Genomic DNA, 25,941 nt, shown 5'->3' with positions numbered 1-25,941 from the left:
GCATGTCTTTGGACCGGGGGAGGAAACCGGAGTACCCGGCGGAAACCCCCAAGGCACGGGGAGAACATGCAAACTCCACACACACAAGGCGGAGGCGGGAATTGAACCCCCAACCCTGGAGGTGTGAGGCGAACGTGCTAACCACTAAGCCACCGTGCCTCCTGCCTCATTTTATATTTTATCATCTTGTGATTCTTATGAATATCTTTCATTCATTTCCACTGACTGAAAATGTCTAGTAAGTCCATTACCATTCCGCCGGCCTACTGGAACACCAGTGTAGTGGTAACAGCACTATTGAGCTCTGGATATGTCAGAATTGTTTATTTAAATCTCAGTGTGTGAATCTCTGGTTGTTGCTCGGTTAAAAGCCACCATTATGAGGAGGCATTGTATTAGACAAAACTCTTGCTAATAGACAGAACTAATCTTATCTTATTACCTCAGGCTTACCTCACTGTTAGTGCAAACAGAATGGTGTAATTTTCTAATCAGACGTCTATCTCTAAGAGAAGGCTTTTTGTATAAACTGACATGGAGCACAACACACAGTCTGACCTTCCTTACACACTGAACGTGTGTATAGTCTCCTGCACAGCATGATCATGATCACGTGATCTCGGTGAATACGCCTCGGCTTCTCAGTCCTGTCAATCAGAGCAACATAAAAGACAGCTGATTTAGATACGTGCTATGAAAGGCTTATTTCTTTCACACTTTCTTCAGCGATTATACTGAGGTTTAATACACAGCAGTGACGTGTGTCTGATAATGAGATCTAAAACTGTCCAGAAATTTGTGCTATATATTTAGGAGATATAATTAGCACACTTTGACAACGTGTGTGAGTGTGCGTGTGTGTGTGTGTGCGTGTGTGTGTGTGTGTGTGTGTGTGTGTGTGTGTGTGTGTGTGTGTGTGTGTGTGTGTGTGTGTGTGAGTGTGTGGGTGAGAGGTCCCAGAATGCAGGTACTTTGCTCAACCTTTAGGAAAGAATCTAGAATCTAATGAAGAATTTGTAGTCATGGCCAGATAGAGGAGCAAGATGTTTTTATTTAACTACTGTCTTATGCACACACACACACACACACACACACACACACACACACACACACACACACACACACACACTTGTCTTAATATCTTAAGGTTCACCTAAAATATAAAGTTCATGGTGACCAGATCAGACCTTCCTTTTCTTGTGGACACAAACACACACTCACACACACTCACACACACACACACACACACACACACACACACACACACACACACACACACACACACAAGTAAACCTCTATTGTTCTACTGTAAAATTCTATTGTATTTTTATATAACTACTGTCTTATGCACACACACACACACACACACACACACACACTCAGATGAAAACCTCAACTGTTCAGCTATTTTATTTTATTTTTATATACCTACTGTCTTATGTGTGCACACACACACACACACACACACACACACACTCACTCACACACACATACACACACACAAAACAGTAAAACTCTATTGTTCAGCTATTTTATATGCCAGTCATGTGTGCTAGAACAAATAAAGCACCCATTTTATTGTTTTTTATTAGTCTTTATTAGTCTAGAGGTCACTCATTTTGAGCCTTGGGAAATTTAAAACTCTAAAATAAAGGCTCAAATATACTTTTCATTACTAAAATCCCTATATAGAGCCCAATATAAGCACCAACACCAAGAGATATAGCTCCTGATTGAAAATGAGATTGTCTATTAAAGTCAATGCTGCTCTGCTTTCTCTCTTAATAAGATAAATAATGGAAGAAAGGAACAAAACGCAGAGTGTCATGTAACATGCCAGACAAAAATCTTCAATCATTTTCAATCAGTAAACAAATGAATGATTTCTCGGACATGAGTCTGATATAAAATAAATCAGGACTCCCTTAAAACATAACCATAAAACAGAATTTTAGTGGTTGAAGATAAATTTGAGCTACTTTCATAAGAAATTCTTATGAAACACTACAAATTCTTAAAGCTCTGAGTGTCTTCTTTCATATGAGCTTCATATTAACACCACTGTTGAGTGGGACATGATAAAGATGTTCAGTGTTCAACATGGACACAACCAAACAGGAACAAACTCACTTTTTTTGGCCTGTTGGAAAAAGAATTAAAAACAGCTTGACATTAAGCTGTTAATAGAACTCAATATGTACTGGAAGTGCAATAAAAGTTGTGTGATCTTATTAAGAATGGGGTGATAAAAGAAATATAATAAGTTTAGGAAAATATAAAAACGTGTTAATAAGTAAATTGGGGGGGGGGCACGGTGGCTTAGTGGTTAGCACGTTCGCCTCACACCTCCAGGGTTGGGGGTTCGATTCCCGCCTCCACCTTGTGTGTGTGGAGTTTGCATGTTCTCCCCTGCCTCGGGGGTTTCCTCCGGGTACTCCGGTTTCCTCCCCCGGTCCAAAGACATGCATGGTAGGTTGATTGACATCTCTGGAAAATTGTCCATAGTGTGTGATTGTGTGAGTGAATGAGAGTGTGTGTGTGTGCCCTGCGATGGGTTGGCACTCCGTCCAGGGTGTATCCTGCCTTGATGCCCGATGACGCCTGAGATAGGCACAGGCTCCCCGTGACCCGAGAAGTTCGGATAAGCGGTAGAAGATGAATGAATGAATGAATAAGTAAATTCGACCCTGCGTTCACACATGAATTGAAATTGTCTGAATTTTATGCAAATTAGGTACTCTGTAATTGGCTTGAAATAGTCTTCACTAATTGTTTGGCCTGTGTTGTTACTTCACTTTGCTAGTTCCCTAACTGGGATTTCTCCACATTCTATCATTCACTCACCGAATGCGAAAGAAAATAAAGCTTGACAGGAATTGCATAATCTTAGCAGAGATATATTATAATTAGCAGAGATCATCGGTGCCTCTGGTGATCGAGTCCAATGAGCTCAGTCTTCTCCACCTAGCTTAGTTTGCTAATCTGCCAAACAAAGCCTAGCATATAACATAGGAAAACATGTTTTAAGAAGCTGTATAGATGGCACATTTTGGTTGCTATCATTTTTCTTAAATAAAAAAAAAAAGCAGGAAGAAGCATCCTGGGTGACTTGTTGAATGCTAGTGAATAAAATGTTATGGTTGTGACATGATGCTATGTAAGGATACAAAATATTAGAAAGAGTGCAGTTTGTCAATTCTAGCTGAGGAACTGATGACCGAATCTGTTCATAGTCACGAGAAAGCGCTGAACGTGTCACTCAGAAAACAAGCTAAAAATCTTTTTTTTTTTTTTTTGCAGTACGTGTAGGAAGCACTGGTGTAGGAGATGTTTTCTGAACTAATGATGTTCTGTCAGTGAGAAGAAAAGAGACAAAAGCCAGACTATGTAGTTTTTGACAGATGACTCAACCAGGTTTAGGTGGTGGGATGAGTCCTATGCTCCTACACACATAAAAAAAATTAATAGTACCCGAGCTGGAGATGCTTGAAAATCTGATGAATCTCTCAGGCTCTTAACACACCTACTGTAACACATTTTGTGTTAATATATTCATCCTCGGGGGGCACAGAGGCTTATAGGTTAGCACGTTCTCCTCACACCTCCAGGGTTGTGGGTTCGATTCCCGCCTCCGCCTTGTGTGTGTGGAGTTTGCATGTTCTCCCCGTGCCTCGGGGGTTTCCTCCGGACACTCCGGTTTCCTCCCCTGGTCCAAAGACATGCATGGTAGGTTGACTGGCATCTCTGGAAAATTGTCCGTAGTGTGTGAGTGAATGAGAGAGTGTGTGTGCCCTGTGATGGGTTGGCATTCCGTCCAGGGTGTATCCTGCCTTGATACCCGATGACGCCTGAGATAGGCACAGGCTCCCCGTGACCCGAGGTAGTTCGGATAAGCGGTAGAAAATGAATGAATGAATGAATGAATATTCATCCTCTTGGGGGAAGTCAAGTCAATGTCTTTATCAAGTTTGCATATCTGGATCTTGATATTCGTGCACATTCTTCTCAAGCAATGGATGAAGATCTTAATTCTTGATTCTTGATTGGATTGAGGTCTGGGCTTATGCTTACACCACTTTCAGGTTCTGAAAACATCCCCTAAATGATTTTTACAAAGAACCATCTCACTTGGATTCAGAGTTCCACATTGGTTTCTTTTCAGTGAACCCTTCTATATACAGTATGGGGTTCCATATAAGAAGCATATCGTCTCTGTCGGGCGGAATCCTCATATCTCAAAAACCGTTATTTTTCAGGAAATTAAAAAAACGCTGTACCTTATCTGCAGTGCACAGGGTTTAGTCCGCGTTGCAGTGGATTGTCTTGCGCTAAATTCCTGTCCTCAGACAAGCACCAGAACTAGCGAGGGTCAAGATTTTTTTTTCTTTGAGCCCAGTGTTTTGAAGACATTTACCTCAGAAGACGTGTTGATTCGATGCGACTCTTATTAAGGAGAAATATGCCGCGAAGCTCTCCCGCGGAGTGAGGAAGAGGTGGACAGTTGAAGTGTCCAATGGAGTTATGAGATTTGTGCTCAAGCTATTTTCAAGACTTTAGATTGGTTAATAACTTGTAAAAATAACAGACCCACGTGGGGACTGACCAATAGCATCGATATGTGAAAAAATATGAAATTGACCAAATTTGGACATACAGTTGTGTTCAAAATTATTCAACCCCCAATGCTGTAAATGGTTTTAGGGAATTTAGTGTACATTTGTAATTGTATTCAGAATGAAATCCTACAAGGACTTCTTAAAGAACCATATGCAACTAAAATGACATCAATTAGTTTTGTAATACAGTAGTAAATGTTTCTTTTGTGAATTCTTCATTGACATAATTATTCAACCCCTTAAAGACTACCACTATGAAGAACAGAGGTTCAATGAAGTGTTTTCAATCAGGTATTGAAAACACCTGTGGATATCAGGGAGCAGCAATAAAGCCTAATAAGCACCAATTAGGCAGCTTTAAAATGACTGTGATACTCAGCTCCTTCTAGACATTTACTGGTGTGGTTACAAACATGGTGAGGTCAAGAGAATGGTCCAGGAAGACAAGAGAACAGGTGATTACTCTTCACAGGAAGGGCAATGGCTATAAGAAGATTGCAAAGATGTTAAACATACCAAGAGACACCATAGGAAGCATCATTCGCAAATTCAAGGCAAAGGGCACTGTTGAAACGCTACCTGGTCGTGGCAGAAAGAAGATGCTGACTTCGACTGCTGTGCGCTACCTGAAGCGTAGAGTGGAGAAAAGTCCCCGTGTGACTGCTGAGGAACTGAGAAAAGATTTGTCAGATGTGGGTACTGAAGTTTCTGCTCAGACAATACGGCGCACCCTGCGTAATGAAGGCCTCCATGCCAGAACTCCCAGGCGCACCCCCTTGCTGTCCCCAAAGAATAAGAAGAGTCGACTGCAGTATGCCAAAAGTCATGTGGACAAACCACAGAAGTTTTGGGATAGTGTTCTGTGGACTGATGAAACAAAATTAGAACTGTTTGGGCCCATGGATCAACGCTATGTTTGGAGGAGGAAGAACAAGAAAAGAACACCTTGCCTACTGTGAAGCATGGCGGGGGGTCAATCATGCTTTGGGGCTGTTTTGCTTCTGCAGGTACTGGGAAGCTTCAGCGTGTGCAAGGTACCATGAATTCTCTTCAGTACCAGAAGATATTGGATGACAATGTGATGCAGTCCGTCACAAACCTGAGGCTTGGAAGACGTTGGACCTTTCAACAGGACAATGATCCCAAGCATACCTCCAAGTCCACTAGAGCATGGTTGCAGATTAAAGGCTGGAACATTTTGAAGTGGCCATCGCAGTCACCAGACTTAAATCCGATTGAGAACCTCTGGTGGGACTTAAAGAAAGCAGTTGCAGTGCGCAAGCCTAAGAATGTGACTGAACTGGAGGCTTTTGCCCATGATGAATGGGCGAAAATACCCGTAGATCGCTGCAAGACACTTGTGTCAAGCTATGCTTCACGTTTAAAAGCTGTTATAACTGTAAAAGGATGTTGTACTAAGTACTAAGATTGAATGTCACTTGGGGGTTGAATAAAACTGATAATGATGTGAGCTCAGAAAAGACATTTGTGGTTATTTCATTATAAATGTTATGTTATATTTGTCTGACCTACATGTGCCTCTTTGATTTAATTGTAAGCAGGATGACTGAATGATCATAATCAATGTCAAACCGACCAAAACAATCAATTTCAGTGGGGGTTGAATCATTTTGAACACAACTGTACGAGGTTTCCGCCCGACAGCGACGAAATGCTAAAAGTTCTATATCGAACCATTCCTTTAAAGAGTGCATGAGATGTTCAAGTTTGGAACCAAACCTTAATTGATACTTTATCAGAACCTTGCCCTGGATTTGATATAATTCCCTCCTGGTCTTCATGATGCGATTCGTCTAGTCATGTTCTTAAATAGACTTTGGACTGCATTAGGCTAATTATGTGCCCGGTTGCACCAAACACTAACCTAGGGGTTTTCCTTTCAGTAATATGGATTATTTTGTGTAGACTCTTGACATAAAATCCCAATGAAGTCTGTTTCATTTCCACTACAAGATGTGGACAAGTTCAAAGAACTTACGCAAGGAACTGTCAAATGGTTTCTATGTGAAAGAGGATGAGGAGGAAACATGCCAGATTTCATTTATATCTCTCTTTCTAAATACGTTAAATAATCTATAATGCATTTAATGGTCTTTTTTAGTGTTTGTTGCTATTTTTCATCGTTTCTATGAGCCTTTCCTCTGAGACGTGGGTGGGTGTTAAAGAAGAACAGCTGATGTGTACTTTAGATATATGCACTCAAGAGACATTACACAAGAGGGTTTACAGTTTACAGCCTCGGATTTAGTGGATCTATTAGTGTGTGGGTGAGTGATATTATGGTGGCTCTGAGAATTAGCAGAATAAACAGCTGAAGAAATATTCACAACAACCCGTACCTTTTACTTAGGTACAGTCTTGGTTTCTTTTTTGTTCCTGTTTTAACACAAAATTAGACAGTTGGCCAAAAAGTTTTCATGTCTCCACTTTTACTTTTCTTGACAGTTTCCTGATTGACAGGATCACCTTGTGGCTTTTGTATCAAACTCTGAGCAAACTTGATTCGATTTTAACAGACACTTTAGTTGTGATCAAATCAAGTCTTGACATGAAGGCAATGTGTGACAGGATACGAATAGATCATGTTAGATTTGATGGCAGACAAGTTCCAAAGTAAAGGTCAGATGCCTTTTAGATATGTGGAATAATAATCTGACTTGACAGGCTGCCCATAGCAGCACACTCTTTATATGCTTGAACTCTGAGTTGAGTTTCTCCAGAATCAATTTCTTTTCCTCTTCATGATCAAATCGATCTTCATCGCTGATCAACATGTGGACTAATCCCCAGGTGAGAGCAAGCAAGAGCAAAAAAAATCTGGAGGATAAAAGAGTGAGATGTGAGACAAATGTTAGATGATTTGGTACTCTGGTGTTGGTTATTTCAGCTTAGAAATGCACTTGTGTTGGAGATTATTTCCTTCGACTGAATTTTAATGCACAGTAAACGCTAACATGCTGAAGTTAATAACCTTTGGGTTAAACCAAGCTCAAATGAACTCTAAAACTTTTTAAAAAAATGTAAACTTTTTTTATAAATCAAACAGTAGTCATGGGACACCATTGGTAAAACCATATCGTCGCTGTCGGGCGGAAACCTCTTATGTCCAAATTTGGTCAATTTCATATTTTTTCACATATCGATGCTATTGGTCAGTCCCCATGTGGGTCTGTTATTTTTACAAGTTATTAACCAATCTAAAGTCTTGAAAATAGCTTGAGCGCAAATCTCATAACTCCATTGGACACTTCAACTGTCCACCTCTTCCTCACTCCGCGGGAGAGCTTCACGGCATATTTCTCCTCAAGAAGAGTCGCAACGAATCAACACGTCTTCTGAGGTAAATGTCTTCAAAACACTGGGCTCAAAGAAAAAAAAATCTTGACCCCCGCTAGTTCTGGTGCTCGTCCGAGGACAGGAATTTAGCGCAAGATAATCCACTGCAACGCGGACTAAACCCTGTGCACTGCAGATAAGGTACAGTGTTTTTTTCATTTCCTGAAAAATAACGGTTTTGGAGATATGAGGATTCCGCCTGACAGCGACGATATATTACTTTTCTTTAGAAACATTGTAAATGTTGTGGTGGGTGGAATTACTATATCAAGACTCCAGGTTCCAGGTCTGATCCTGAGCTTTCCTCTGGGTTTCTGGTTTCCTTGCATGTCCTGTCTGCTGGTAATTGCATCTGTTAAGTGAAACCGACCCTAGGTATGAATATGTGTTTGCACAGCACTCTGTGATAGACTTATACCACATCCAGAGTGTATTTCTACCTCATGTTTTCCAGAGGTGGGAGTACGTCACACATGTGCGTCACAAGTAAGTCTCAAGTCATGAATGTCAAGTCAAAGTCAAGTCGAGTCTTTTCTTAATATTTATCAAGCAAGTCTCAAGTCTCAAATTTGCGACTTAAGTCCCCCATCTCTGATGTTTTCTGAGCAGTTCCTGGGTATAAGATCCATGCTATCATGATAAAGTGGCACTGAAGATACAGTTAACGTTATAAATATTTACCATAGACATTGACCATAATGGTATATTGCTATGAGTTGCTTAAATCTATCCATTTTCTGTAGTGCTTATACTAATACAACAGGGTTGAAGGGAGTCTGGACCCTTTCCCAGGAGACTCAAGGCACAAGGCATGGGACACTCTTGTTAGGGGGCCTGTCCCTTGGAAGGCATAATCACACACACACACTCATACACTATGGACAATTTAGAGATGCCAGAAAAAAAGCATGTCTTTGGACTGGGGGGGTGGAAACCAGAGTACCCAGAAGAAACCGTTAAAGCACAGGGAGAACCTAGAAACTTGTGAGTATACAGGGCAGAGGCAGGAATTGAACCCCCAACCTCAGTGGTGAAAGGAACCTGCCAACTAATATAACAGTAGCTTTAATCATTGTTTAAATACAGTAATACTGTACCTCGAGATACGAGTTTAATTCATTCCGTGACCTTGCTCGTATCTCAAATTGCTCGTATCTCAAAGCAATTTTCCCCGTTTAAATGAATTGAAATCCTATTAATCCGTTCCAGCTCACAAAATTCCACTCCAGTTGGAGTTACAGTACAGTTACAGTAATAAAAGAGAATGTTAAAAAATAAACTGCTTTTACTTTACGGAAGCTGCGCACGGAGGTTGAGGGAGGACTAAACAGGCGGAGGAGTTAGGAGGAATTACACTTTCACTTTCGTTCACTTACTCGCTACTGTACATTCTTAATGCTACTTTACACTTAAATGGAACTTAACTAAACTTCACTAAAATTAACGAACTTAACTGAAATTCTCTTAACTTAACTGAACTTAATTGCTACAATTTCTGTTTTCTTTACATTCATTTTGCTAATTTTCTTCATCGCTTTTCTCTTCACTTTTTTTTTTTTTTGCCTTTTTTGTCACTCTTTCCTCACTAACATCTGTCGGTCGTTTTAATAAAAACCTGTCCAAGGAGGTTTGTTTCTTCCTTCCTTTTATTTACTCCCGGATGTTTGTATCTCACACGGAGTTGTTGGGGATGTTTGTTTCGGCAGCGGCGGCTTGGATGCTCGTATCTCAAAAATTTGTTTGTATCTCAAGGCAAAAATTCGGTTGAATCACAGCTTGTATCTCAAAAAATTTGTATGTCAATGCACTCGTATCTCGAGGTATCACTGTATATATGGAATTGAATGTATAGGTTTATTTAATTTTGAACAGGTGTTTATTAAAATATTTGTAATAAATAAATACAGTCTAATATCTAAAGACAAATGACCACGGCACACAACAAAAAGTGTTTTGAAAAAGGAAATCTTTATATATCTCTTCTCTATAGACTATGTATATACCATGTATTTGTGAAAGCATACCATTTCAGGAGTCCTCCTGTTTTGTGAGGTAAGACTCTTACTCTCTTTAATTGCTTATAGATACAGGACAAATATTTTCTATACAAGACAAAAGGGACATTAAGACATGCATAATAAGTAAATCTATGGGGTAGCATCAACAATTTGGCTCATATTTTTACAAGCTGCCTCATGGTCATTCGACTATACAAAAAATAAATCATGGTCAAACATAGTGAATCATGACAGTGTGACAATTTGCATATGAATAAAACAAAGTAATTGCCAGAGAAAAAGTTCTACCATTGCTCATGCCTGATACACCAACCTTCTTGAGTTTAAGCTCTGTTTGGAAGTGTCAGTAGCATCTCTTAAACTTGATAAGCTTTTGGAAGGCCTGCTTGAACTCGTCGTTGAAGGCCGTGTAGATCACAGGGTTGATAAGCGAGTTTAGATAGCCGAGCCAGGTGAAGAAGTCAAACAGCACTGGGTGGAACCAGCAGTCCTTACAGATAGCCATGACCAGTGTTCCTACAAAAAAGGGCAACCAGCAGACAATGAAAGCTCCTAAGATGATGCCCAGTGTCTTTGTGGCTTTCTTTTCTCTTGCCGCACACAAACGTTTTCGCTCCAGGATGCTATCTGCTAGCTTAACCTTAACGCTGTTTGTGAAATTTGGAGACCCTCCTCCTCCAGTTCCGGCCCCTCCTAGGTGAAGATGCCCTTCCTGATTGGACGAGGAGTTGAGCGAGCAGAGCGATGAGCCAGCTGATGTTTGGATGAGCTGAGCCGTAGTGAATCGTTTTGCCCTAGATGCTGGGGACTTGAAGATCCGACTGCGGGCAGCCACGTAGATTCGCCCATAAAGGATGATGAGGAGTATGGTGGGCACATAAAAAGCACCAAAAGTGGAGTAGAGCGTGTAAGAGATCTGGTCCGTGTTGACCATACACTCAGTCAACTCCTCTTGAGCCTTGGCTTGCCTCCAGAAGAGCGGAGGCATGGAGATGGAAATGGAGATCACCCAGACAACTGCAATCATGAGCGCAGCCCGGCCAGTCGTCCGTCTCTTAGAGTACTCCAGCGCATCCGTGATGGCCCAGTACCGGTCCAGCGCAATCACGCACAGGTGCAGGATGGATGCAGTGCAGAAAGTGATATCTGATGAGAGCCAGATGTCACAAACCACCTGCCCGAGAGTCCATGTCTTGCACACTGTATACAAGATGCTGATGGGCATAACCAGTATGGACACGAGTAGGTCTGTCAGGGCCAGAGAGCCAATAAGGAAGTTAGCCGGTGTGTGTAGCTTGCGTGTCAGGAAAATGGTGGCAATTACAAAAGCATTAGACAGCATCGTTGCCAAAGTTACTATAGCTAGTATGATCGAGAGAGAGATCTGGACACCTAGTCGTGTTGCTTCATCCCAGGGCTCTGAATCGTCCAAGCTGGTCGTGTTGTTAAAGAGCAAAACCTCACCAGTGGTGTTGTACTCATCCATCATGCCTCTGTGTTCCTGCTCATAGCTACACCGTCAAGAGAGAGGCTTGATTTGCAATAATTTAACAGTTGCATAAGCCATTATAAAACAAGTTTTCCCCAATAAGAGAAAGTTTCTAATCAATCTAGCTCAGATCTCTGGACTAAAGGTTTAGTTAAGGTCTAAAACAGAAGCTATTTAAAAATCTGTACCCAATACTGGATGCCGTAGATACAAAAACCTTCTGGCACTGTTCATAATTGACTCTCATTTTCTCCCATTTACATTCTGCTTATGTAATCGATCCGACCCTTTGGTGCTTGTACCGACGAGCAGTTCTATCAGCCGGCTAAATTCTATAGAAATTCCTCCACTTTGCTCAGATAGATCACTAGTAGAGACTCTCCAGTGAAAAATAGCTAAAAAGACGAAGAAGAAGGAGAACTTTCTGAAGCTGGTTGCTACTCGTGATGAAAGGAACCAGGCCAAGCTCAGGAATTTGTCTTCAATCCATGTCAGAGTGAAGATCTGGAGAAAGAAAGAAGAGAAAGAGAAAGAAGAAAACTTATAAAACATTTGGTTTAGGGTGTGATGGCATGAATAAACAAGCCCATCACTGCACAGAAGTAACAGCTGATTAGATGCAGGGAGTGATATAATGAGGGGCTGGACAAGGTAAACACTTTAATAAAATGCAAATGGTGTGTTAATTCTGTTTGTATTATCTGTCAGAGAAAACATACACAGACACGTGCATACACATTAAAATGAATCTTGATCTTTTAATGAACGATGCATCATCTTCGATGCCTCCTAACCCTAGGAGGTTTTTGTTTTGCTCTCCTGCCATTAAAGCTTAAACAGGCTTTCATTAATATCAGCTTTACTAATACACAAAACACACAAAAACACATACATATGGTCATAGTATTTAAGTTATAGTTTCAATTGTAATATTCTGCATGTAAGAGAAAAGAGAGAAAGACAGAAAGAGAGAGCGTTTAGTGCTTGCGATCACAAATACACATCAACAGACTTATTAATGAATATAATTCCCATAACATTTACTTTAAGGGCGCAACCCGAATTAGGATAATGTGTGTAAAGTGACAGCTTGGCGGCTGCACTCGTAATTCTGAGATGTTCTTTAGTAAAGTGGATGAAGTGACTCAAAGACCCACAGGGAGAGAGACAGATAGTGATAATACACAGTTCATTCACATTCACCCGAATGCAGGTCTGCCACCTGTTCCCCATCACACTGCGCCCTGGGTGATGTGTGAAGCATTGTACGTGTGTGTGTGTGTGTGTGTGTGTGTGTGTGTGTGTGTGTGTGTGTGTGTGCGTATGAGAGATTTGATGGTGACAGCCCCTCTTCCCCTGTATGAATAATAACCTTGTACGATGAGGCTGGCTGCCTTTACAGCTGTGTATATACAGTAGGAATGCATTGTTAAAACCATACATATAACCAAAACTCAAACTTTTTCCCAAAGAAAACCAAATAATCTCTGCCTATTGATCTTTTATTACACAACACATAATAGGCTTGTATACTGCTTGTGTATCAGCTGTATATTTCATGGTATGACTGGACACAATGCAATATTAGTTATGTGAAATATATAGTTGAATCAGCAAAAAATCTGTTAAGATACAAATCAAGCATCGTGTTAGTTCTGGCAGGCCACGTCGTCAAGCGTTAATCAGCTGTCCACGACGCGCACCAATCCGGTTACGACATCCATATTACCCGATCATTTAAATTCCCATTCGTCGCGCTGCTTTCTAGCGCTTCGCTGCTGCTGCGATTTAAACTCCCTCCTCCAACCCCGACTCCACCATGCCGGAACCCGTGTTCGTTGTACCAGTTTACGTCATAAATCTCCACATATTTTTTTTTCTCTCTCCCTCTCTGTCTAATTATTTCATTATTTATTTAACCATTTATTCATTTATTATTTTCCAAAATCTAATACTATACATGATTAATGGTTCTGTTATACGGGGGTCTATTCTATTTTCTAGTTGCTGCTCTCCCCGCTCTGTCCATGCATGCTCACGGACGGGCGCGTGGATTCTTGCCCAGAACAGAACCGTACCGCCAACACTAACTGTATGCATATCATCAATAAATTCTCATTTGACAAAGTGGTCCTGACAGAATGATCAATATTCAGTCATTTACATCTTGCAACCTGATTTAAACTAAGCTAAAAACTAAAAGGAGGTCGAGGAGTGAGAGGCCACACCTACATGTATACATGTAGTATAGATACCACACCACTACATGTATACATTTGTATAGATACCACACCTAAAACCGGGCCACACCTCTATCTATAGACGTCGAGCATTTCATTGGAACAAACACAGAGGCAACGCAATTCATCCGTCATTAGAACTAATGTGCACAGAGGTCGTGTCTAATTCAGAAGAAATGTTCAGAACAGAGAAGCATTTAGCAGAGAAAGAAAAAGGAAATCAATTTAAATCCAATGACTAATTGACAGTTGTAATAAAATTAAACTTTACATGTGGTATTTGACTTTACTGTTAAAGAGACTTCTGCATTGATTCAGTGTCACCGATGTCCAGCTCTTTTTCCACCAGATCCACGCTCCTTTAAAATGAGAAGAGAATCACAAAGTGCCGTGGTGAACACCAATCCCTAATGAAGCCAGGAGCTCGCTTATTAAAGTTAGTAAATCTTCCTACTTCTGTTTGATTTGTTCGTCTCCAAAACAGAAACAAATCAGTGCGAGGGAAAACTTTAGTTATTAAATAGGAGCAGCACAGCATGGCGAGAAGGGGAAGGTGCGAAAAATGGCTTTGCTTTCACTAAAATCACTTGTGTGAAACGAAATGGACTTTTATTTCTATGTGCTGCTTTGAGAAAAAGAGGAATAAAGTCCAGCCCTTACGATGAGACTAAAGCTTGTGCTTTCTTCTACATGTCCAATCACATTTAATCTACAAAGTATCCCACAAGCACAAAAGTATAAAACTGCTAGAGGAATGATCTTTCAGTATGAGGTTAAAGGAGGGATCTGTGATTTTTTATATGTTTATTTGAGTTCTCTTCACATCCCCAGAAGCTTAAAAAAAAACAGACTTTCTTAAAGGAGAACGTATGCTATATTTAGCACCCCATGCTATACAGAAAATAAACAGTCATGACAACCACTGACTTCCAACCAATCAAGACACTCAGCCATCACATCTCCAATTCTGTCCTTCTGATGTATTTTTATTCAGTCAGATTCATCCAGTAAAAGAACAGAACAGCACAGGGGAGCTTCATTAGAGAAGATGATTATAAATAAAGAGAAACAAAGCTGAAGCTCAGTGCTGCTGATGTTGAATATATTATCATTGTATATTATGTTAGCTGTGATGTTAGGGTGCTGCCATCCATCCAACTATCCATCCGTCTGTCCGCCCATCCATCCATCCATTCAACTGTCCATCCATCCATCCATCCATACATCCATCCATCCATCCATTCATCCGTCCATCCATCCATCCATCCATCTGTCCATCTATTCAACTATCCATTCATCCAACTATCCATCCGTCCGTCCGCCCATCCATCCATCCAACTGTCCATCCATCCATCCATCCATCCATCCATCCATCCATTCAACTGTCCATCCGTCCATCCATCCATCCATCCATCCATTCATTCATCCATCCATCCATCCATCCATCTGTCCATCTATTCAACTATCCATCCAACTATTTATCCATCCATCCGTCCATACATTCAACTATCCATCCATCCATCCATCCACCCATCCATCCATCCATCCAACTATCCATCCGTCCGTTCCGCCCATCCATCCATCCATTCAACTGTCCATCCATCCATCCATCCATTCAACTGTCCATCCGTCCGTCCATCCATCCATCCATCCATCCATCCATCTGTCCATCTATTCAACTATCCATCCAACTATATATCCATCCATCCATCCATCCGTCCATCCATTCAACTATCCATCCATCCATACATCTAACTATCCATCCATCCATCTAACTACTCATCCAACAATCCATTCATCAATTCAACTATTCATCCATTCATCCATCCATCCATCCATCCATCCATCCATCCATCCATCCATCCATCCATCCATCCATAAGGAGGTGATATTTTAAATATACAATATTTCTTGTACATCTTTATTAATGATAATGTAGTTCACACTAGAAAAGATTAGATGTCGGCTATTGATTACATTTGTAACCAGAGTAGAAAACCAGAGTAGTAACGATTAGGAGGAGTCGTTAATCATTAACAAAGTGAGTACTTTAAGGGATTAGACTAATAAACTATCAGCTAATAAACACAACATGATTAGCGTTTTGGGTTTCTGAAGGAAAACTTTACTTTTTTTATTAGAGTGAGATTTCTTTCTTTCTTTCTTTCTTTCTTTCTGGAGCTCCATAACCAGAGGGGTTTTTCCTGTGTTGTGTATGTGTTGTGTAATCCAAGTGACTCCCTTTTAATCTTCATCCGAGTTTCAAACATGAGTCAAAGCTGTATGAAGCTGGAGTTTTGAAGCGTAATCTTTAAAGCCGTGGGCTTTTCGTAAATTCGTTTTCATTCGCTTTATTTTCAATACCACTATATTAATCCTGATTCTTGAAGGTAACACCCTTAAAGCATTTTATCTCATTATTTTCAGACAGTAGTACAGATTTTGACCTTTACTGTATACATATACACTCACCAGCCACTTTTTTTTTATTGGGAACACCGACACAGCCTTGCTTTCATGCAGTCAACCAAACAGAAAAAAAGGACTTTATGTAATGTTTATATCAAACATCAGAACAGAAAAAGTAATCTTTTAAATATGAATTTAACCAGATGGCTTTGAGTATTTTAGAAACTCCTGGGATTTTTACCCACAACAGGCTAATCAAATCAATGCAAGAATCACCTGGGGTAGGGATGTGGTAACCTAGCATAGGGATGTGGTAACCTAGCATAGGGATGTGGTAACCTAGCGTAGGGATGTGGTAACCTAGCGTAGGGATGTGGTAACCTAGCGTAGGGATGTGGTAACCTAGCATAGGGATGTGGTAACCTAGCATACGGATGTGGTATCCTAGCATAGGGATGTGGTAACCTAGCGTAGGGATGTGGTAACCTAGCGTAGGGATGTGGTAACCTAGCGTAGGGATGTGGTAACCTAGCATAGGGATGTGGTAACCTAGCGTAGGGATGTGGTAACCTAGCATAGGGATGTGGTAACCTAGCATAGGGATGTGGTAACCTAGCATAGGGATGTGGTAACCTAGCGTAGGGATGTGGTAATCTAGCGTAGGGATGTGGTAACCTAGCGTAGGGATGTGGTAATCTAGCATAGGGATGTGGTAATCTAGCATAGGGATGTGGTAACCTAGCGTAGGGATGTGGTAATCTAGCGTAGGGATGTGGTAACCTAGCGTAGGGATGTGGTAGCCTAGTGGCTAAGGTGTTGGGCTACCAATCGGAAGGTTGTGAGTTTGACTCCTATGTCCATCAAGCTGCCACTGCTGGGCCCCAGAACAAGGCCCTTAACCCTCAATTGCTCAGTTGTGTAAAAACAAATGAGATAAAATGTAAGTCGCTCCGGATAAGAGCATCTGCTAAATGCTGTAAATGTATACAGTAGGTGTTCCTAATAAAGTGGACAGTTTATAATTCTAATGCACTTTTTTGCAACATATCAAACAGGATGGATGGATGTATGGATGAATGGATGGATAAATAGTTGGATAGAAGGATGGATGAATGAATGGGTGGATAAATGGATGGATGGATGGATGGATGGATGAAAAGATGGATGAATGAATGAATGAATGAATGAATGAATGGATGGATGGATGGATGGATGGATGGATAGGTGGATGGATGGATAGGTGGATGGATGGATGGATGGATGGATGGATGGTTGGATGGATGGATGAATAAACAAATGGATGGGGTGTTCAAATTCTACCCCCAAAACCAATGCTATCCATCCATTTCACCCTGGTCTGGCCTGCAGCTTCTCACTTAGGTGGTTTGACACTGTTCACATTTGCTGAGGTCTGAATCAGGCTGTGAAAGTTCCTGGTTCCCCACAACATAGGAATAGAGTAAAGCAGTGATTTCAGTTGGTCAGGTTACTGCAGTAAAAGAGAGACGATGCTGAAAGAGACATCATCAATGTCTCACACCACTCCAAACATTAGTCATTTTTAATACTTCAATACAGAAATGAGCACAACGATCCTCCCACAGCCACCATTAGGTGTGACTCCTTACACAGCGTTTTCATCTCAAGTGACCGTGGGAGGCTTCGAAAATAGAAAATGTACTTATTCAGTCTGATGTACTTCAACTCAAAATGTATGAGCTGTACAAGCTTTGGCGTCCCATTAACTTGTTACAGAAGACACTGTGACACTGGGTTTAACACGACTAAAGCTGACAACCTTCCATCATCCTGAAGGAACGGCTAACAGATGAGCATCGACCTGATCGTGAGAATGAAACTCAACTCAGCAGGATAGAATTTCTATCCTCGACTCTATCTGAAAAGAAATTAAGCTTATCGCTGATAAGAACAAATGCAGACAAATTCACAGATCTTTTCCTTATAATTTATTAATAATATGAATTAAGAAACATGATAAAAGTGTGTGAGACTAAATTCACAGCTTCTCCTATCGGTACTATTTATGTTCTTCACTAGTTGAGAATTGTCCCTCATTAATAATATTTTATGAGACAAGTCCCAAAGTGCATTGGCCGAGTCATATACAGGAATATTTCAGGCTAACAATAACAACTGGAATTCTGTCACTTCAGTGTTTCTGTGAACAGAAATACTTAATAGCTTCTAATTTAGATGCAGCCTTTATTTCTTACATGTACATATACATTACAGCACAGTGAAATACTTCTTTTTGGATATCTGAGGGATTTAGATTAGTGCACAGGGCCTACCAATGATACAGCAGAGAGAAATGAGGGTTATGGGCCTTTCTCAAGGGCTCAGTTTAGTCGTGTAGGAGTTTGAACCCCTGACCCTCTGTCCAGTAACTCAGAGTCTTTACCAATTAAGCAAGTGCTTGTTTTACATTTATTTCTTTGGCTGCTCAAAAACAACTGAGGATCTTGCATAAGGATCCAGCTTTGAGAGCCTTGCTAACCTTCCAGTTTGTAGCCCAAACCCTGAGGCACATAACCATCACTTCCTCATTATAAGGACTCTAGATGGATGGATATATGGATGAATGGATGGATGGATAGTTGTATGTATGTATGTATGTATGTATGTATGTATGTATGTATATATATATATATATATGTATGTATATATATATGTATGTATGTATGTATAGTTGTATGGAGGAATTGATAGTTGGATGTATAGATGAATATTTGGATGGATGGATGGATGGATGGATGGATGGATGGATGGATGGATGAATGTTGTATGGAGGGATGGATGGATAGTTAGATGTATAGTTGGATGGATGGATGGATGGATGGATGTATAGTTGTATGTATGTATGTATGTATGTATGTATGTATGTATAGTTGTATAGTTGTATGGAGGGACTGATAGTTGGATGTATAGTTGGATGAATATTTGGATGGATGGAGGGATGGATGGATAGTTAGATGTATAGTTGGATGAATAGTTAAATGGATGGAAGGATGGATGGATGGATGGATGGATAGTTGTATGGAGGGATGGGTGGATAGTTAGATGTATAGTTCGATGAATAGTTGGATGGATGGTTGGATAGTTGTATGGATGGATGGATGGATAGTTGTATGGATGGATGGATGGATAGTTGTATGGAGGGATGGGTGGATAGTTAGATGTATAGTTCGATGAATAGTTGGATGGATGGATGGATAGTTGTATGGAGGGATGGATGGATAGTTGTATGGATGGATGGATGGTTGTATGGAGGGATGGGTGGATAGTTGTATGGAGGGATGGATGGATGGATGGATGGATGGATGGATGGATAGATAGATGTATGGCTGGATGGATGGATAGTTGTATGGAGGGATGGATGGATAGTTGTATGGAGGGATGGATGGATAGTTAGATCATTTTCACTTTACAAGCATCTTCTCAGATAGATACCTATCCCTAGTGAAAATTCATAAAAATTCAATTTTTGTAAAGGACAAAGCAACACAAATAGAGCAATATTCACACTGCTGAGCTGATATTCACTGACAGTCTGTCAAGCTGCAATAGCTGACCTTTCTGCAAAACCAGAGACGAGATTCTGACGATGATGGACCCTGCTTGAGGGCAGAGAGACATACAAGAAAGACACGGGTTCAGATGAGGTACAGTGATGTTTAAATAATATCACCCAAGACGACCTTAAATAAAACTTATTTTCTGAAATAAATTGCCCCTAAACATTACTATTTCATATTTTTTATTTTACACATCCATCTGCTTATCACCTCTGAGCACTAAAAGAAAGATAGAAACAAACCCATTGATACAATCTCATTGCAAAACACAGCGCAGAAAAATAATATTGCTATCATCCTTTTGTTAGCGATGCATTATCATTTTTAAGTCCAAGTTCAATTTTATAGCAAACAAATTCACATTGTCTCAAAGCAGCTTAATAGAAAGAAGTATAGAAACATTCATTCATTCATTTATTCATTCATTTTCTGCCGCTTATCCGAACTACCTCAGGTCACAGGGAGCCTGTGCCTATCTCAGGCGTCATTGGGCATCAAGGCAGGATACACCCTGGACGGAGTGCCAACCCATCACAGGGCACACACACACTCTTATTCACTCACGCACTCACACACTATGGACAATTTTTCCAGAGATGCCAATCAACCTACCATGCATGTCTTTGGACCGGGGTAGGAAACCGGAGTACCCGGAGGAAACCCCCGAGGCACGGGGAGAACATGCAAACTCCACACACACAAGGCGGTGGCGGGAATCGAACCCCCAACCCTGGAGGTGTGAGACAAACGTGCTAACCACTAATCCATCATGCCCCCCAGTATAGAAACAGAATAAATATTTTTAAAGTTTAAAATTAAGTTACTATTTATCTCTAACATTAATCCCTAATGATCAAGTCTGAGATGACGGTGGTGAGAAAAGACTCCTTGAGATGATATGAGGAAGAAATCTTAAGAGGAACCAGACTCAGAAGAGAACCTCATCCTCATTTGGGTGACATTGGACTGGAAATAATGTAAATGTAAATAATGTCCTTTCTACAACAGTTTATAGTCGAGTTTAATGAAGCAACCAAGAGCTCCTCAGGTCAACACAAATTGTGAGTTCACCACGCTGGTCAGTTCCCTGCGAGAACACCAGAGGGTGACCCGGCAGGGTTTTTGTTTATGTTAATGTTATGTTCACATGGGTTTTCCCCTCTCGATCCTTTTCCCCTTCCACCCACCACCCCCTTATGTCTCACTAATACTTAATGTCCTTCCCTATATATACCCGCTGTCATGTTTTGTCTTTGTAGGTCCTGTTAGGGTTTTGGTTTTCGGTTTCTGTTTCCCTGTGTCCTGTTTTGTATTTTTTGTTCTCCTGTGTCTTCTTTTTTTATTTTCTTGATAAGAGCCCAGTCTTCAATTTTATCCCTGTTTCCATGGAGGCAGCCGCACCTTGGCGCCAAGTATTATTTTTTGTATTTATTGATACTGAAACAATGAACCTACTTAGTATAGTATTAAGTGATCAGGGATGTGCTGTTACATTCATTTAACTCTGTTTATAATGATTGCAGCCACGTGCTGCTAGAAATGAACTAGAAATAAATGCTAGACGCTAGAAATGAAATGTGGTAGCACCCTCAACTGCTCGGTTGTGTAAAATATGAGTTGCACTGGATAAGGCTGTTTACCATATGGCATGAATACTGTATGAACACCATGTACTTCTAAAGTCTAAAGTTCTAAAGTCAGTGATGATGGTGTTATTATGGTGATTAAACCATGGGTGTAGATTCGATTTGAAATATAGATGTTATATAAATCTATTACTGAAAATGAATAGCTGGATATTTCTGTACTGCAGATCTTCCTGAACTATAGCAACATTTCTTATATCTCTGGTATTCAGAATTTCTTTTTCTTTCTTTTTTTTAATTCACTACATTTACACAATTAAGACTCAATGTTAACGCTTGGTTTTAATTATTTCAAACCAAGAGACAATAAAAGATTTTAAAATATTTCTCATGCGGTTAATTAACGAATTATAATTAAGGGAAAGCGTATAATTAAGCTGAAATAAATTCTGCTTAATTATGTGAAACAAATATGTGGAATTCAGCCTCAGATCTATATATATATATATATATATATATATATATATATATATATATATATATATATATATATATATATATAGCTGTTGGTATCGATGCACCTCATCATTAGCCTCCAAAGCCTCCTGCTTACTGCTAGTTGGCTAAGCATTCCTAAACAGCTTTAGACAGGTTTTATTGTGGTAAACCTTTGATGCTTTTACACATGGACTTATGGGAAAAGAAGTAGTTCTGAAGCCATTTTTCCACTTCCTCGTGAAGTGTTATTAACTTAGAGCAACGCACCCAGCTATGTGACATAATAAATATGTCCTAAGTCACAGCCCAAGCCATCAAACATGAGCCAGAAGGGACGTTTCTATTCAAATGAGCTTCACAAACGCATGCTAGGCTCACACTCGCGTCCTCAGGGATAATGGCATTTCTAATTACACGACCGCCTCAGGCTAATTGTTTATAATACGGTATTCAAAGCTGAACCAGTGTCACAGCAAATGAACGTCGTCTACGACAGATGAAGAAGAAGTAAAATGAACAGAAACACATGTGCCACCTTATGCAGGAAGTAAACAACAAACCCATCAAACACATCAAAATCATCTCTCATATGTCAAACGATTTCAATCGGCTTGATCTGCTTGAAGTATGTCTCGAGTTTCATGTATATTATGTATATCCGGAATGCCTCTACAGTCTGCATCTCCATTATAGAACTCATTATAGATCTGAATATACAGTAGTGTAGCCAGGAATAAGTACAACACCTTCATATCCTGTCTCATTACTGTTTGGATTAATAAACTGTTGGGACTGCGCTCGTATACAGTACGTCTCATTTCAGTCTGTGGTGTGACAATATCAGTATCAGTGCTATTACACCGTCTATACTTCATTAGTGAAACCAGTGGTAGGTTTTTGACTTTGAGCAGCTCTGTAGCTGGCTGAGTTGTCGCTCCTTTTAGAGCAGGAAGCTCTCATGGAGATGTGTTGACACTCTCAGACACTCTCATGCAGGGTCTCTCTCTCTCTCTCTCTCTCTCTCTCTCTCTCTCTCTCTCAAGCTGTGTGTTCAGCATCAGCTCAACAGTAATAAATAATAAATTGAATAAAGCTTTTAGTATTGTCTTTATATATCCTTCTGCAGGCCAGATTTCATTTCTATTTATTTTATATTGTAGTGAACATTTAGATTAAAGTGGCTGCACATTAACTGTCCATCCCAAATAACATACATACGTAACATCCCATCACACTATCCCAGCCGTCGCCCAAATTTTGAACCACTTCCTGGTTGAGTTCACATCCGCGTTGAGTTCACATCCGGGTTGAGTTCATGTCCAGGTTCAGTTCATGTCCAGGTTGAGTTCACGTCCAGGTTGAGTTCACGTCCAGGTTGAGTTCACGTCCAGGTTGAGTTCACGTCCAGGTTGAGTTCACTTCACTTCCAGGTTTTGTCAGACATGTAAACTGCATTCAGGCCACTGTACAGTGCAAAGCCGTTTTCAACCTCTTTGCTTACTTGTTTGTTACGTGTCTTGGCCATTATCTTGTTTCTTGTTTGTCTCTCCTTCAGATTGTTATTTGGATTTGTTCCCTAATTCTGATTTCTCTCCTACTCCTGATGACATGTCCCTGTCTCCTGTTTACTCTTAGATATTGCACTGTGTCATGGATAGTTTGCCATGTAATAAACTCTGCTTATGGAATCCCAACCTTCATAACAACGCACTATTGTTCCATTGTGTATGAACAGTGTGAGTCGTGTCTTTACAGTAAAACTTCCAACAAGAAGAAGAAGTGCATACCAAGAACCCGGATGATGCGCTTATTCATCTGTTCACAAAAGTATGAACACTTCATGTGATCATGCGTACTGTATGGAAAAGCTACCAGGCGCTGACGCAGGATGAGAAAACGTTTTCAAGATGGCTGACGACACTCCGTTGGACGAGGCGTCTTACCGACGTCTTTTAAATTAAATTAGCCTACACGAGTTGTGTGATTTATTTTTAAAATTCACCGTAACGACGTGACGTTACGTGCGTTTGACATCGATGTGAATCAGCTTGTGCTTCCGGTTCATTTAAACCCTTCTAACATTTATACAAACGGAGAACAGAAATGGAACAAAATGATGAGTATAATGCTGTACATCTGTAGATAAAAGCTTTTGAACAGTGCCAATATAAATGATCAACTATATATTCTGTATAAATAAATAAATAAATAAATAAATAAATAAGGCCTTATTTTTTTATTTCTTCAGTTATAATATGCAAATATTTGAGCCCACTGCTTGAGTTTCAGACAAAATCTAAAATACTACAATAAATATGGTACACACACACACACACACACACACACACACACACACACACATGCTCTTTCACACACAAACACACACTCTCTTTCACACACAAACATACTCTCTCTCTCTCTTTAAAGTCTGTCTTGTCACTTTGATATTGTTTGATCATTTTCTCTCAGTATTTTGGAAACCTTTTGTACACACAGACAGTGAGAAGAGACAAAGAAATTGTGTACTGTGTGTGTGTGTGTGTGTGTGTGTGTGTGTCTATGGAGATGAAAGAGGCTTATAATTGCAGTAACATTAGGAAAAACACTGTTCACAATTCAGGTTAATTTCATCTCCTGTTACAAACTTTTTTCCAGTAGCACGACATCAGATTCCTCCAGTTTGTGGTATTAAAGGCTGATACTTTGTTATTAATTAAAAATTCATTCATTCGTCTTCTACCACTTATTCGAACTACCTCGTGTCACGGGGAGCCTGTGCCTATCTCAGGCATCATCGGGCATCAAGGCAGGATACACCCTGGACGGAGTGCCAACCCATCACAGGGCACACACACACACACTCATTCACTCACGCAATCACACACTACGGACAATTTTCCAGAGATGCCAATCAACCTACCATGCATGTCTTTGGACCGGGGGAGGAAACTGGAGTACCCGGAGGAAACCCCCGAGGCACGGGGAGAACATGCAAACTCCACACACACAAGGTGGAGGCGGGAATTGAACCCCGACCCTGGAGGTGTGAGGCGAACGTGCTAACCACTAAGCCACCGTGCCCCCGAAGATTAATTCTTTAATTAGAAATATTACAAAATTCACAGGAACGCTCGATTTGTAGGTCTGGGAGTTGTTGGCGTGGTTTAACACACCTTTCTTTGGAGGTGGATGAGCTCATTAATGTTCACTGTTTAAGCTGTCTGTCTTTCTAACCAATAACACGGTCGCTCCTGGAAAATGAAGAACTTATAAAAACAAAAACAAACAAACAAACAAAAAGGTTCGATAAGTGAAAGAATAGCTAAGGTAACGTGGGTGCCATTACTTCTTTGCCGTCTGACCACCCATGTGAGTCACCTTATGTATATGCGATAGTTGTAGGAATAAATGATGTTGCGTCACGGCGTTAATGTGGAACCAGAACTGCGGTGCTAATGAGACATCCTGAGGTGCTACAGGAAGTGTTGTGAACCTGAATTGCAGAGAAAAGTCTCTAATGAGTGGAGCGAAGGAAAAAAGGAAGGAAGAAAGGATGGAAGGAAGGAAGGAAGGAAGGAATCGTAAGCAGACTGAGATGCTTCCTGGTGCAGTTTGGCTTCAAGTGATCTCACACTCGCTCTTGTGCTTTTACTTTCCATTGAAGAAATGTACACTGCTTCCATTTCCTCTCTCGCTCTTTCCTCCTCTCTCAACTGCAGCACTGATGCCAAGTGTAGGGAAGTCATAATGGCCTCCATCTCTCCACTGAACCACAGCAGATGCTCCATCCAGGAACTCCTGATATCCTGCAGACAGTCAGCTCTACATTTCTACTTAGTTAGTTGGCCCAGTATTCGGTGTGATCTAATCCCAGTACTTTTCACAAGACCTGCTGAGTTGATGCCCACCAGGTGACCCAGCTTCATGCATCCAGCAGACAAACTAAAGACAACAGCCTTGACTGCATAAGAGGGTTGTAGAACAAAGGTTCCTCCAGGAGCCGAGCTCCAACTGCTGTGTGAGGTGTCAGCAAGAACAATAGCGCCTTCTACTTCCAACTAAGGTCTGCCATAGTCATAGTTTTCTCTCTCTCTCTCTCTCTCTCTCTCTCTCTCTCTCTCTCACACACACA

The 25,941-nt window shown here is 40.6% G+C and overlaps 1 protein-coding gene across 1 annotated transcript in view; it reads right to left on the bottom strand.

Moving 5' to 3' along the window:
* Window positions 1-9,982: 9,982 nt before the first annotated feature.
* Window positions 9,983-25,941, bottom strand: part of htr1d (5-hydroxytryptamine (serotonin) receptor 1D, G protein-coupled) — a 44,384-nt gene continuing 28,425 nt past the window's right edge. The window contains exon 2 of the mRNA XM_060879025.1: window positions 9,983-11,984. Within this exon, the coding sequence (XP_060735008.1) occupies window positions 10,335-11,480 (1,146 nt within the window). The 5' untranslated portion in view covers window positions 11,481-11,984 and the 3' untranslated portion in view covers window positions 9,983-10,334. The remainder of the gene's footprint in view (window positions 11,985-25,941) is intronic.

Source organism: Tachysurus vachellii, chromosome 10 (genome assembly GCF_030014155.1).
Source record: "Tachysurus vachellii isolate PV-2020 chromosome 10, HZAU_Pvac_v1, whole genome shotgun sequence".
NCBI classification, from domain to species: Eukaryota; Metazoa; Chordata; class Actinopteri; order Siluriformes; family Bagridae; genus Tachysurus; species Tachysurus vachellii.
Note: the sequence above shows the minus strand (reverse complement) of the source record. Positions and strands in the feature narration are given on the sequence as shown.